This window comes from Choloepus didactylus, chromosome 3, assembly GCF_015220235.1.
Source record: "Choloepus didactylus isolate mChoDid1 chromosome 3, mChoDid1.pri, whole genome shotgun sequence".
Classification (NCBI taxonomy): Eukaryota; Metazoa; Chordata; class Mammalia; order Pilosa; family Megalonychidae; genus Choloepus; species Choloepus didactylus.
Window position 1 is genome coordinate 42,401,894 of NC_051309.1, and position 14,124 is coordinate 42,416,017.

At 38.4% G+C, this 14,124-nt stretch overlaps 2 protein-coding genes across 2 annotated transcripts in view; one reads left to right on the forward strand and one right to left on the reverse strand.

Annotated features, from left to right (window-relative positions):
• KLB (klotho beta) overlaps positions 1-7,007 on the forward strand; it is a 34,290-nt gene extending 27,283 nt beyond the window's left edge. The window contains exons 4-5 of the mRNA XM_037829611.1: positions 950-2,093; positions 4,804-7,007. Of these exons, the coding sequence (XP_037685539.1) occupies positions 950-2,093; positions 4,804-5,192 (1,533 nt within the window). The 3' untranslated portion in view covers positions 5,193-7,007. The remainder of the gene's footprint in view (positions 1-949; positions 2,094-4,803) is intronic.
• Positions 7,008-9,960: 2,953 nt separating this feature from the next.
• On the reverse strand, positions 9,961-14,093 carry RPL9 (ribosomal protein L9). The gene is made up of 8 exons (XM_037829617.1): positions 14,015-14,093; positions 13,508-13,554; positions 13,297-13,412; positions 12,762-12,857; positions 11,648-11,780; positions 10,979-11,059; positions 10,381-10,498; positions 9,961-10,118 (listed from the first exon to the last, which is right to left on the reverse strand). Exons 2-7 carry the CDS (start codon positions 13,551-13,553, stop codon positions 10,392-10,394), a joined length of 579 nt encoding a protein of 192 aa, XP_037685545.1. The 5' UTR covers position 13,554; positions 14,015-14,093; the 3' UTR covers positions 9,961-10,118; positions 10,381-10,391.
• Positions 14,094-14,124: the final 31 nt, after the last annotated feature.

Consider the following 14,124-nt stretch of genomic DNA (forward strand, 5'->3'; position numbering starts at 1 on the left):
TACATGTATCACTCCAACTGCCTCCTCCATCTTCTCAGGGCTATCTTCCCAGTGTCTGTCTCTGTGTGTCAAAATTTTCCCTTCTTTTAGGGACACAAATCATATTGGATTAAGGGCCCACTCTACTCCAGTTTGGTTTCATCTTAACTAATCATATTTTCAAAGACCATACTTCTAAATAAAGTCACATTCACAGAACTAGTGAATGTATCTTTTTGGGGGACATAAGGACCTGGTTCTTGCATGTTAGAAGAGTTCAGTATTCTGTCAGATGAATAAATGCTATGTTCTCACAGGCACACTGGGGAATGGGCATATTGGAAGCAAATGTGGATATCTTTGGATTTTTCAAATGGAAGGAGTTAGAGAAGAGAGTTGCATTCAGCAAATGACAAGGAGTCATTCCTTCCCCATCCCACTGACCTCTTAAGAACTATGCCTGGGGTCAACCAATCTCCTAATCCCAAGTGCTGACCTCAGTTAAATTCTTTACAATTGCAATTTTAACTTTGTCTTCAATATATGACAGGGTTTGGAAGATTCATCCTTGGTGATTTCTTTCACCTGAGTGTACCAAGCCAATTTCCTGATGCATTTGAACAGAATCACTGAGACCCCAGTATATAATCCGGGTTTTAAGGATAAGAACTGGAAAAAGTTTCTTAGTGATTTCTGAAAACACCTTGTTTTTCAAGCCAAGTCCTGGGTATGGTTCCTTCCCTATGTTTTCTGGTCTCCCTGGGAGATTTCAAGGGCTGGAAGGGAGAATAATGCAACAAGGCCTTTTCTCTGACATTAGCAGAACAGCCAGAACACACAAGTCCTTACGAAGGACATATGCATCATTTATTTTCTTTATTGTCAGTGAGAGGCAAAATAACAGGCTGTGTATGCTAAGAACCTACATCTGCCAGGGTATTCTTTATCTGAATGTGCTTATTTTTCATAGCCGGAGTCTGTGGCTTCCTCCCCACAGTTCAGTGACCCTCATCTGTATGTGTGGAATGTCACAGGCAACAGACTGTTGCACCGAGTGGAAGGGGTGAGGCTGAAAACACGGCAAGCTCAGTGCACAGACTTTGTCAGTATCAAAAAACAACTTGAGATGTTGGCAAGACTGAAAGTCACCCACTACAGGTTTGCTCTGGACTGGCCCTCGGTCCTTCCCACAGGAAACCTGTCTAAGGTTAATCGACAAGCTCTGAGGTACTACAGGTGTGTGGTCAGTGAGGGGCTTAAGCTTAACATCTCCTCAATGGTCACATTGTACTATCCGACCCATGCCCATCTAGGTCTCCCCAGTCCTCTGCTGCACAGTGGGGGTTGGCTGAACACATCAACAGCCAAGGCTTTCCAGGACTATGCCGGGCTGTGCTTCCAGGAGCTGGGAGACTTGGTGAAACTCTGGATCACCATCAACGAGCCCAACCGGTTGAGTGACATCTACAACCGGACCAGTAACGACACCTACAGGGCAGCCCACAACCTGCTGATCGCCCATGCCCTGGTCTGGCACCTTTATGACCATCAGTACAGGCCTTCCCAGCACGGGTCTCTGTCGCTGTCCCTGCACTCGGACTGGGCAGAACCTGCCAACCCCTACGCAGATTCACACTGGAAGGCGGCCGAGCGGTTCCTCCAGTTTGAGATTGCCTGGTTTGCAGAACCCATCTTCAAGACTGGGGACTACCCCTTGGCCATGAGGGAGTACATTGCCTTTAAGAACAGGCAAGGACTCTCCAGCTCCACTCTGCCCCACTTCACTGAGGAGGAAAAGAGGCTGGTCAAGGGCACAGCTGACTTCTACTCTCTGAACCACTTCACCACCAGGTTTGTGATGCACGAGCCCCAGAACAGTAGCCGCTACGACTCTGACAGGGATGTCCAGTTTCTGCAGGACATCACCTGCCTTAGCTCCCCCACCCGCCTGGCCGTGATGCCCTGGGGAGAGCGAAAGGTGCTGCGGTGGATCCAGAAGAACTATGGAGACCTGGATGTCTACATCACGGCCAGTGGCATCGATGACCAGTCTCTGGAAAATGATGAACTCCGAAAATACTATTTAGAGAAATATATTCAGGAGGCTTTGAAAGGTGAGGTTCACCGCCATTTTAGATACAGTGAAGTATGATTCTAGGTAATATGGACAAAAGAACAAGGGGAGAAGACAGACTCCTTAGTGAGGTCAGATTTACTGCACTCCAAGTCCTATCAATTGGATTTTGTCTGAAAACTGGGCTTTCTATTGGATTTTTAAAATTTTCTTTAATCATAAAAGTTAACACTGGTTCATTATGGAAAATTTGGCAATGCTAAAAAAGTATTTTTTAAAAAAGCAGAAAAAATTACCTGGATGCTTACTCCCCCAAACAGCACTGTTGGTATTTTGGATTAATTACCTCCAGTGTGCTTGCTGGGTATTTTTTAATACAAGTGAGGTCACTTGCATAATATATCGTCTTGTACCCAACTTTTTTTTTCCTTAATAGCACATTACAAATAAGTGTTCCATGTCATTAAGAATTCCTTGTAACTATTATTTTAAAGGTTGCTTAATATATCATCATTTGGACATATCTTCATGTACTTAACACCATGCCACTAGTTTGATGTTTAGGTTGTTTCTAATTCTTTGCTACCATAAATAATACTCTAATAGGTATCTTTGTATATAAATCAGTCTTCATTTCTGATTATCTCCTTAAGATGGACTGCCCAATGTGAAATTATTGGTTCAAGTGTATAAACAGCAGTGTACAAGAGCAATTATCTCACATACACCTTCCCAGCACTGGCTATTATCATTTTTATACAATCTTAACTATTTTTAAATGTTCTTGATACATTTGTTGAAACAGCATAGAAGACCCCAGAAATTTATTCTTATTTGATGAATACTTATTGAGCATCTAAGTTTTGTTTTAGCTAATTCACAAACTAATTTAAAGTCAATTCAAAAATTTTAGCTGGTCATTTATAAAAAAAAAAAAAAAAAATATTACAGCAGCAAACTGTTCTAGTCACTATATCACCAGTAAACAAAGTTAAATAACTGTCCTCATAGAGCTTATATTTTCACAGAGTAAAAGTAAACAAATAGATAAGACACAAATGTGTCAAATGGTAAAAAGTTCTGTGGAGAAAAACAGTAAGGGAAGAGTGTCCAGGGTTGGTCAGAGAAGGCTTCAAAGTTCTGGAGGAGATGAGACACCAAACAGTGTAGTTATGAGAGAAGTCTTCTAGACCAGGGAACGGCAAATGCAAAAGCCCTAAGGTGGGAGCATGCCTGGCCTGCTTGAGGATCAGGAAAGAGGCCAGAATGGCTGGAGCAGAGCAAGCAAGAGGGAAAAGTAAAGAAGATGAGGTCAAGTAGGGCTTGGTAGGCTATTGTGAGAACTGTGGCTCTTACTGATTGAGATAGGAGGGCACTGGAAGGTTTTAAAAAAAAGGGTGACAGGATGTGTTTTAAAAGAATCACTCTGGCAGCTCTTTTGTGAATACACTATACAGGAGCAGAAGAGAAACAGGGAGACTTCAATAGTCTAGGCAAGACATAATGGTGGCTTGGATCAGGGTATTAGATTCTGTGTATTTTGAAGGTAGCGTCAAGAGGACTGGATGTGGGATGTGAGAGAGGAGTCAACAATTATTCCCAGGTTTTGGCTTTGGGCAACAAAAAGAATGGAGTGGGCATTTACTACGCTGGGGGACACAGTCATAGAAGGAGGTTTGGGGGCAGGTGATTGAGATGAAGTTTGGTATTAGATGTCTATTAGTTTGAGATATTATTAGAAATCCAATTAGAGATGTCAAGTAGGCTAATGGATATGAGCCTTAGGTTCAGAGAAGAGGCCTAGGCTAGAGGTACAAATGTGGGAATAAAGAGCAAGTGGATGGTTTTAAAACAATGAGGCTGGATGAGATCACTAAGGGAGCAAGCACAGAGAAGAGGACTAAGGCCTGGAACACTTCAATATTCAGAAGTCAGAGAGAGGAGAAATCAGTAAAAGACTAAAGTGGAGGGTGCCATAAAAAATAGCTAGAGGGGGGTGTGCAATTAATAGTTTTTTTTTTTTAAGATAGATGTTATAGCATGTTTATATGGAAATGATCTAGTATTGAGGGAAAATGGTTACATGAGAAAGAGGAAAGAACTGATGGAGCAATGTCCTTGAGAAGAGGAGAGAATAAACTTAGTGCATAAGTGAAGGAGTCAGCCTTTCCTATGATCATCCATAGGAGGGAAAGCAGATGCCAGTACATGTGATTGTGTTGACAGATGTTCTTCTCCATGTGCTTTAATTTTCTCAGTGAAGTAGGAAGCAAGGCCATCACCTCAAAGGAATGACAGAGGAGATGCTGTAAGTCTGAGGGAAAAAAGGTATGAAACTGTCACTAGGAGAGTGAGATTGAAGACTGTGGTTGCTGGGCACCATGAAAGGCACGTTTGAGATTCAGAATTGGGCTAAATAGGCGCAATATTTCTGCTATAACTCTGAAAAGTGACAGGCACTTTTACCTTCGTTTTTCAGCTTTGAAGAATTTGTTTTTGAAACCCCAAGTGTTTTTTGATTATTTATGGATCAAAGTTTTACTTCAAGTTTCTTTCTAAATTTACATTTTTTATTATACCTATTTTCATCTTCGTCTTTATATGGGTCATCAAAGAATAAATGTTAAAAAGCCCTTTACTATTACTTTTTAATGATCAGTTTAGCTTCTTTCAATGAAAACTTAATTCTTATTCAAAGATATTTTACAATGCATTTGTGATAAATAATGTTCATTTCTGATATTTTTCAGCATACCTGATTGACAAAGTCAAAATCAAAGGCTACTATGCATTCAAATTGACCGAAGAAAAATCCAAACCCAGATTTGGATTCTTCACTTCTGACTTCAAAGCTAAATCCTCAACACAGTTTTACAACAAACTGATCAGCAGTAGAGGCTTCCCTTCTGAAAACAACAGTCCTAGATGCAGTCAGACTCAAAGAAACACAGAGTGCATGGTCTGCTTATTTCTTATGCAGAAGAAACCATTGATATTCTTTGGCTGTTGCTTCTTTTTTACCCTAGTCCTACTTTTATCAATTACTATTTTTCATAAGCAAAAGAGAAGAAAATTTTGGAAAGCAAAAAACTTCCAACATATACCATTAAAAAAAGGCCACAAGAGAGTTTTTAGATAAACTGGTCCTATTTCTGGTATCTTTTAGAAGATATATTTGTATTGTAGAAAGACCATGAAATACCGCAGTTAACTGTGATGGCAACTGATGTTTCTGCTGTCGTTCAAATAAATTTTCCCTTATTAGTTATTGACATCAATGAATTCAATTCTTGGATCTGAAGATAAAAACTTCACCTACATACACAGGAAGCTGTAAGGACAGCCTGATACATTGCTTCATGAAGATTAACGAGTGGTTTTCGGTCATTCTCTAGCTTTCTTCTACAAATACCTATAGCTACTTATGGCAAATTATTTTTAAAAAGTGAAATGTTAAGGCTCCACAGCTGAGATCTACTACTCTTCTTTACATTGGATAGTCAGTGATACAATCTGTTTGTCACTTGTAACAAGGTGCTTTCTCTTATGTCAGGGTTGTTTTCAAATGGAAACTAAAAACACAATAGGGTGAATAGTGCTTGTCTATAGCCTGTTACAGCCTAGACTCTAGAACATTAATCTTGTTTTTCTCAATAGAAAAAAAAAATTGTCAAGCATTTATAAAACATCCAACTTTGTGAGAACTCCCCTTTTATTCTCTCTCTGATTTTTAAGAAAATAACATGTAACTTCCATAACTTGTATTATGGAACAATCACGATTGTGATTAAGGAGAGCTAGACCCAATTGTGTGAAGATGAGCAAGTTACTCAAACTCATATTACAAAGTTCCCCTTTAGACAAACTGACTTCTTCCTCATCTAATTGTTGAGATGATGTAACATATTTAAGAAAGTTAAACATCCTAAAAAGATGTAAAATTTTATCAGTTTTCAATAGTAGTCAAACGACCAGATTATTCCACACGCAGACAGGGACCTCTCAATGCAGTCAGAATACATGGACCTACAAACTGTGACTCAGGATACAAATCAGAACGCAGATGGTCTGAGTTAAAATTGTTTTATTTTACATAGCTCCTTTTAGTCTGTGATTAAGTAAAATTTTAAATCGGAACTGAGTTTGACTTTCTTGAAATACACTTTTTGTTCAGTGTATTCAAAACATTGAGGGAGAATCTTGAATGGATACATTTATATCCATTCTTTTTCTAGATTAGTCAATGCTTAAATCCACAGTACACACAGTAGGTGGTCACTGTCCACCCCCTTTAAGGAACTTAAAACTTTTTTAAGGGTTGAAGGAAAGTTATGCGTAATTACAGTAACTGGTCAATTCTGTTTTATTAACTATGTGAAATTAAGTCATTTAAAAAATTACTAGGCTGATTTTTTTCCCCTTGTCACCTGATCCCTAGCTCCAGTGAATATTCTACAGAAGTGTCAGCTAAGCAACTCATCAACTTCATGACCTTACATCCAAAAAGTCCACTGACCTTCACTATTTTTACTTACCTTTACAGTAAATGCTTAAGCCATATGCCTTTTCTCCAGTTTGCTGCCTTGCCATTAACTCCCCCAAATGGTTCCTAACCCAATCCTTACAATACTCCTTCCTTTCTGCCACTGACAGATTATTTTACTGGTTTTTAAATCATCATGCAAGAACCCTTAGGTAAATATTTAATCTGACACGTTTTATTAAAATATTTGGGTTTATTCTAAACTTGTTTTAAAACCATAAAAGGTCAATTAGAAACTGCTGATAGCTCTTGACAAGTAGCAGAAAGATACTTAGATTTTGAGTTTTTCTATGGGCAACGTGTTGGGAGAAAAAATCCGAAGTATATTGTTACATTTTGTATATTCAGTATGATTTCACTAGCAAGTCTTTGAACATGAAAATGTTCAAAGAGCCTCTGGAAAATGCCAGAATATTGTGACTAAAATGTTTGACTTTCAATGTAATTTATTCCAAATAAACTGCTTTACACTGATTTTTTATATGCAACTAAATTTGATCAACTGAAAAACTCTTAAATTAAATGTGAACAGATTTGGCACTGGAACTTTGCTGTGCCAACACCAACTTCTGCTCTTCCCCCCAGGTTGTGTAATAACTGAGTAAGTTACTTATACTTTTTTATTAATAAAATATGGACACCTACACTTAAAAGTTGGAAAAATAGCACAGAAGTGCTTATCTATAACTAGACAGAGGACATGGGAGACAAAACATCTTTCCAGGGGGTTGTCTAGACTGTTACTAAAACCACTTCTTACTCCAGTCAATCTCCAGAAGTTAATCTTGTGATGATCACATCCAGCTTAACAATTCACTTCACTCTCAAATCTTGTTTACTCCCACCATATACTTACTGCCTCTGCCCTTCTCTAATATTGCCACTCTGAGATTTCTCCTTCAGCCCTCAAATTGTTTTCAATTTGTCAATACACCCCCCTATTATTTGAATCTCCATGGCAATACGGGCACCATTCATTCAGCAAATATTTATGTGCGAGGCATTGTTTTAGTAATTACATATCTAAGTGCACAAAACAAAGATGCCCATCTTCGGGAAGGAAAGCTCAGAGGGAAGTGAGGGTTTAAAAAAAAAGCCAAAACTGTTGCAGGATTTGAGGCAGAATCCTAATGGTCTGCCTCATATTTTAAAAAGCATCCTGGCTGCTACTGAGAAAACAGAAAAGGGGGTGGAAGAAAGATTGCCAATGAAGAGACTACTGCAATAATTCAGGTAAAATACACAAGTTTTTAACTTTCTACATTATGGGAAATTTCAAAACCTTAATGAACCTTCATCATCCAAGTTTAACAATTACCAACTCAGAAAATTTTGTTTCATCTAGAAGCCTACCTATTTTTAATCAAATCCTCGATTTCATCCATATTTCTTAAACAAAACAAAACAAAGCAAAAACCAGTATCACTCCTAATATCAAGTATCTAGTTGGCTGATATGAAGACTTAAAAGATCCATACATTGAAACTGGTTTCTATCTTACTTTAACCTGTTTTGTTGAATCTATGGGTCCCCCATTTTTCCTTTCCTTGTTTTTTTTAATCCTTGAGCATACCTTTTTTAAAAATGGGCAGAGCCCACAAGCTCTCCTGGTGGATTGGACATGGGGCTGTGTAAAAGGGAACTCAAGGTTGAATCCAAATTTTGCCTCAGAAATTGGAAGGTTGAAATTGTCATCAAATGAGATGGGCAAGTCAGGAAGAGTTGGAGAAGTGGCCTCGAGTTGGTCTATTAAACCAGCACTACCCAAAATGCATGTACCAGCGCTGGACAGCAAATTGTTCAACAAAATTCAGATGCCAAAAGTATTTTAAACTGGAAGTATTAATTTGGTACTAATTAGGAAAGTATGGCAGCACTATATGGTATGTAAAGTGGGAGAGAATAAGACATGGAAAGGTTATCAGTTTTTAGAATTATTGAGAGGCTCTTACATAACAGCAACCTTGTTTATCATAAACTGAGAATCTCTTGCTAAGGCAGTACATCAACTTTGTTCCACTTCACAGGTTGTTTCTCATTGAAAGTTCTGATATAAACAAGTGACTCAGGTATTAAAAATTCATGGTTCATCCTTCTGGGTTTCTTATTTGTCAGGACCATTTGGTTGAGTATTTTATATCGAGGAGTAAGACCTCTATTACCCTGCATCTGCACATTTATATACTACCTGCACAGCGTTAGGCAAAAAGTCTGATGGATACATCTATATGAGGTCCTTCAGTATCAGAAAGATCTCTGCCTACAAAATAGACTAAAAAGATCACATTGGGTTATTTCGTAAAATGAGATGAAAATAAGATAAAAGAATTCGAGAAGATCTATCTAGAGACTATCTAGAACTTTTTACCAACAACTTGTGCTTAATGCCCAGAAATTATGACATAGAAAATGTTAAAGCAACCTATATAGCTACAATAAAAATTTTAATGAATGTAGAATTACTGGGAAACCAAACATTCAGATATTAATATTTATCTGAGATTCTGTTTTATTATTGCTTCTACCAAAATCCCTATACAAAATTAAATTAGACAAATGAAAAGTGGGGGCACATTCTCAATATCAAAATAAAATCTTAAAAATTACCCAAACCCATGAATCTCGAAGACAACTGTATAAAAATGTAGCTTATGAGGGGTGACAATGGGATTGGGAAAGCCATAAGGACCACACTCCACTTTGTCTAGTTTATGGATGGATGAGCAGAAAAATAGGGGAAGGAAACAAACGAACAGACAAAGGTACCCAGAGTTCTTTTTTACTTCAATTGCTCTTTTTCACTTTAATTATTATTCTTGTTATTTTTGGGTGTGTGCTAATGAAGGTGTCAGGGACTGATTTAGGTGAATGTACAACTATGTAATGGTACTGTGAACAATCGAATGTACGATTTGTTTTGTATGACTGCGTGGTATGTGAATATATCTCAATAAAATGAAGATAAAAAAAAAATTATCCAAGAGGCAACACTTATTCTTCCTAGGTTTACCTAAATCATTGACAATGGAATTAATACTTAAAAACTGCCAGTTATAAATACATTTTTGGTTCCACTTAGATAACAAAAAAATAAATATAATAATAGGAAATTTCTGTAGTTAAAGATGAACATCTAATCATAAATACAATGCTAAGGTTCTCCCAAAATGCCTGAAATTCTAGCCTGGAATTCAGTGTAATTAGATTTCTATTAAAAAAAAAAAAAAAAAAAAAAAAATTCATGGTTCAGCAAAATTACAGACACCGTTAGCATCTCCCAGTTCCAGATATGATAATAAGCACTCTCGTGTCACCTGTCACCGGTACTATACTATTCCTTGTCTGAAATATCATCCACAAGAACCAAATCCAAGCCATGTCACCCATTAAGTCCTAGTTACAACAGAGAATGTTTTTAAAATAATAATTAAAAAAAAAAAGCCTGAAATTAACAGATGAATTTTATTGCATCTTTAAAATCACAAATAGGTCTGGCATCTTGTTGTTTCCATTGCTGCACAACTGTAGAAAGAAATGAAAATGTATGTAAATCTCAATCATCAACATCCTTGCCCAGTAAAGTTCTTTTCTAAATAACCTAAAACATACAAAATTTTGTTTGACTGATTAACTAGTTGTTGCATGTCAATTCTACTGCTTACGCTGCCAAATTTACTGCATTCCAGAATTCAACACTCTATGCCCTGCCATTACAATTCCAGTCTCCGTAAATCAAGACTGTGACTAAACAATGATGTAACTTATGGACACTTCAAGAACCTACCTCTTAAGATCTTATTCATCAGCCTGCTGAACTGTTCCTTTTTCAGAGACATAGATACCATCCAAAAATTTTCTTATATCCTTGTTTTTAACTGTTGTTGCTTGCTGAATCAAAGCAGCTACAGAAGTAAAAAAAGAAAGCAATTACTACATCAGGCAAACCCACCTCAGGAAGTATAGTTACTCATCATCTGAAGATCTGCCTACACACTATAATTTATCTGTAACACCAAAAGCAATACTCAGTGCTTTTGCTGTCATTTGCAAACACGTACAGTGGCAGAAAATGAGCCACCCAAAGTGCACTTTCCCAGCTGAGTTTCCACAATGAAGTGCTCTTTCTACAGTCTATTTAATGCCATATTTTTCACATATTCATGCCTTTTGTTGGTTATCTTGTCATTTAAAATGGCCCCAGTGCTAAGGTGATAGCTAGTTACATTTACGCTATATTTAACATTTGAGCATTATCTTTTGGGCTAGTTTTTAATTTAATTTCCACAATTAAAAGACTAGTCAAATGAAATGAAAATACCTTGCATTAGACAAAATTTAATAGGCATATTCAATTAGTAACATTTCATAGTAAACATACCAACCTGAATTTGATACAAGTTCAATGTCATTTCCTTCAAGAATTAACTCATCTTTCTGGGCTTGAGATACTGAACAGGCAACACCTGCAAAGGAGGGAGGACATGTTTCAACACAAAAATACCTGTATAAAAATACATAAACCCCAGGAGCACTCATCTATTCCATTTAAAATTTCATGTAAGAAATGACCATCTTTCTTATTTCTACGGTATATATTTAGTATCCCTGTAAGTTTTTTACATAAAGGTTTTCATTAAATGTCACTGATTACATCTAGTTATTACATAATATCCATCTCAATGGCATCAAAAAGCACCCAGAGTACTAGGCTTTAAAATTTTATAACATTTCAGGCCAGTGTAATCATGAGGTATTTCCAACTGAGTTGAGATTTGATATGGGCAGTCCACACTATTAACTGCCGCTTTTAGGATTTCAATTTGCAAATCTAATTGAATACAACTACCATGCCCTGCAAATTACTCCAATGTATAACCCTCCAGGAACCACAACGGGTAAAGACAAATCCTTACTTACCACTCACCCTCATGAAGCATTAAAAAAACTCATGAAATATTCTGGTCTTACTCATAGGCAACCCAAACAACTAGCCTTCACAATTATAAAGGACAAATTTCTGTATCATATCTGAGGATATGATATGCACATACCTGGCCTCATCCGAACCCTGCGGATATATTTTTCACCCAAGAAATTTCGGATTTCAACCAGAGATCCACTCTCCTGAATAACAACGTTGATGGGGAAGTGAGCATACACAGACCTCATCTTGTAACGGAAGCCCTGTAAGGTTAATAAATTCAGCTTCAAAAATTTGTACGATGTTTACAATACACTCATGATAAACTTTCAAGGACTGACAGTCCTCACATAGCGCTCATCAGGTATTTATAACTGACACTTGTCTCAAGCCTTACATTTTATACACACATGTACTTCAGTGTCTCCCTTCATTGAAGAGTGTAAAGTGCTTTAAAGAAGAATTTATTTTACTACCGCTTATGCCCACTGCAAACAATGCTAGCTTCTTTTAATGGAAACCCTCAGAGCTCCTGACCTTTAACAATGAATGAACATTTACCTAGTTATTAAGGTATGCCAGACAGTATATCAAGGCAAGTAAGACAGGACCCCCTGCCTCCTCTCCTGCTCTCCAAGGAACTTAGTTTGGAAGCAAGATAGGGAAGAAACATGATCTGAAAGGTTTATAATGAAGGTAGGTACAGGATGTCATTATCAGGTGCACCTTAGAAGGGAAGTAAAGCCTGGACTGTTCTAAAGGATGCCTCTATTTAGCAAGGTAAAGTAAAGCATTTCAGCCAAGGCAGCAGCAGGAACTTTATATTAAAAGATGGTGGGGTCCTTGGAAAGAGAGTAGCCACATCAGCTATGCATTTGGGGAAATGGGCAGTAGTTCAGTTACAAGTTATATCCATCTTTTCTATTCCTCCAAGGAACCCAGGTGGTGAGGCATACTAACAAGTTATCAGAGCATATCCTACATAATGCAACTATAGTTACTGATTTTCTACAAAAGTCGTTAAGTTTATGTGAAGAAACAAAACACCACTGCTCTGTTTTTGTTTTTAGATTTCATTCATCTGGTCTCTAACCACATTTATTATTCAATGCTAAAGACCCAAGGATGCCTATTAAATAACACATTTTCCATGACCACTGTTTTCCAAATTCTAGAGCTTACAGCCTGCTATATTACAACTGAGAAACCTCCCCTCCCAAAACAAGTGTGGTCAATATGCTTACCAGTGTAACACCCTTGATCATGTTCTGTACATGACTACAGATAGTGCGAACTGTAGCCAGCTCTTTTCTATTTCCCCACCATTTGTCAACCCGAAGCTGCAATAGAAAAAACACTTTAGAACCCTCAATATTTAACGTTTTTAATCAGTATACTACATCACAGGTACACAATTTCACAAGAGAATCACTAACCAAAAACAATGATTGTTGTGTAAGTTGCAACAAACTTCACTTCTAGAATCTATCAGATTTTAAAAGATCCACTGTACCATCCCTAAGATCTTTACAGATCAACTGAGAAGAATGTATCAGTTACACCTAACTTGGAATGCTATTAAAATCTGCCACTGTTAACAATCAGTTGAGCTCCAAAATCCGCTCTATTCAGAATTCGATTTTCCAATTTCCCTAAGCAACAAAACCAGCTACTATTCTAAACACCAAACCTTCAAGTTAAAATATTACAATTCGAATTCTGTAATTTCTAAAGCAACCAAATTTCATGCTATTATAAATCACCATCTTCCAATCTCACCCTCTTCTTTTTCTTCCCAAGTAAACTGAGCTCGACATTGATATGATTGAAGTCTCTCCGCAGGGTTCCTCGGGGGCCCTTCACAATAACTGTGCGTCCCTTCAGCGTGACGTCGACTAGGAGAGAGAACATATTAGTAAAGCCACAGAACAAGGTACAGGACATCTAGTAAAGACGCAAAAAACAAAAAGAGAAAACATGAGTCTCGTACCATTTTCTGGAATGTCGACAGTCTGGTTGCTGAGAATGGTCTTCATTCTGAAACACAAACACTCGAGGTGAGAAGGTCGACGTAGGGCGTTCTCGACCAAATCACCCCGCAAAGTTCCACTTCTACAAGAGACGTCCTGGCAAAAACCCGGGAAGGATATAGCAAAACTACCTACGCCCGAGAGCTGCCCCCCGTGTGTCCTTGCCTGGAATAAGCAGCCCCTAAGTCGCTGTTATGGAGCCCCGGCCGACGAACGTCAGCCGAAGCCACTTTCGCTGCCCTGGGAGCCCCATCCTGGCCACGCCATCCCGGAAAGCCCGAGAGGCGGGAGTAGGCCTAAAAGCCCAGGATAGGCCCCGAATCCTGGCAGGACCAGGTCAATACCGCGCTCGCTGCGCCGGGGAACAACCAGAGTAAGGGCTCCGCGCGCCTGACCCGCGAACCCTCCTTTCCCGGTGCCGATGACTTCAGATTCCCGAAGCCCAGCAAAGGTGGAATCGTACTCACCTCGCAGTAGATGCGGCAAAGAGAGAACGTGTTTCGTCATCACGTTCTTGTAGCGCGGAAGGGCCCTGCGTATTGCGTCATGAGAGCGCGACGCCGCTAAGGCTAAAGCA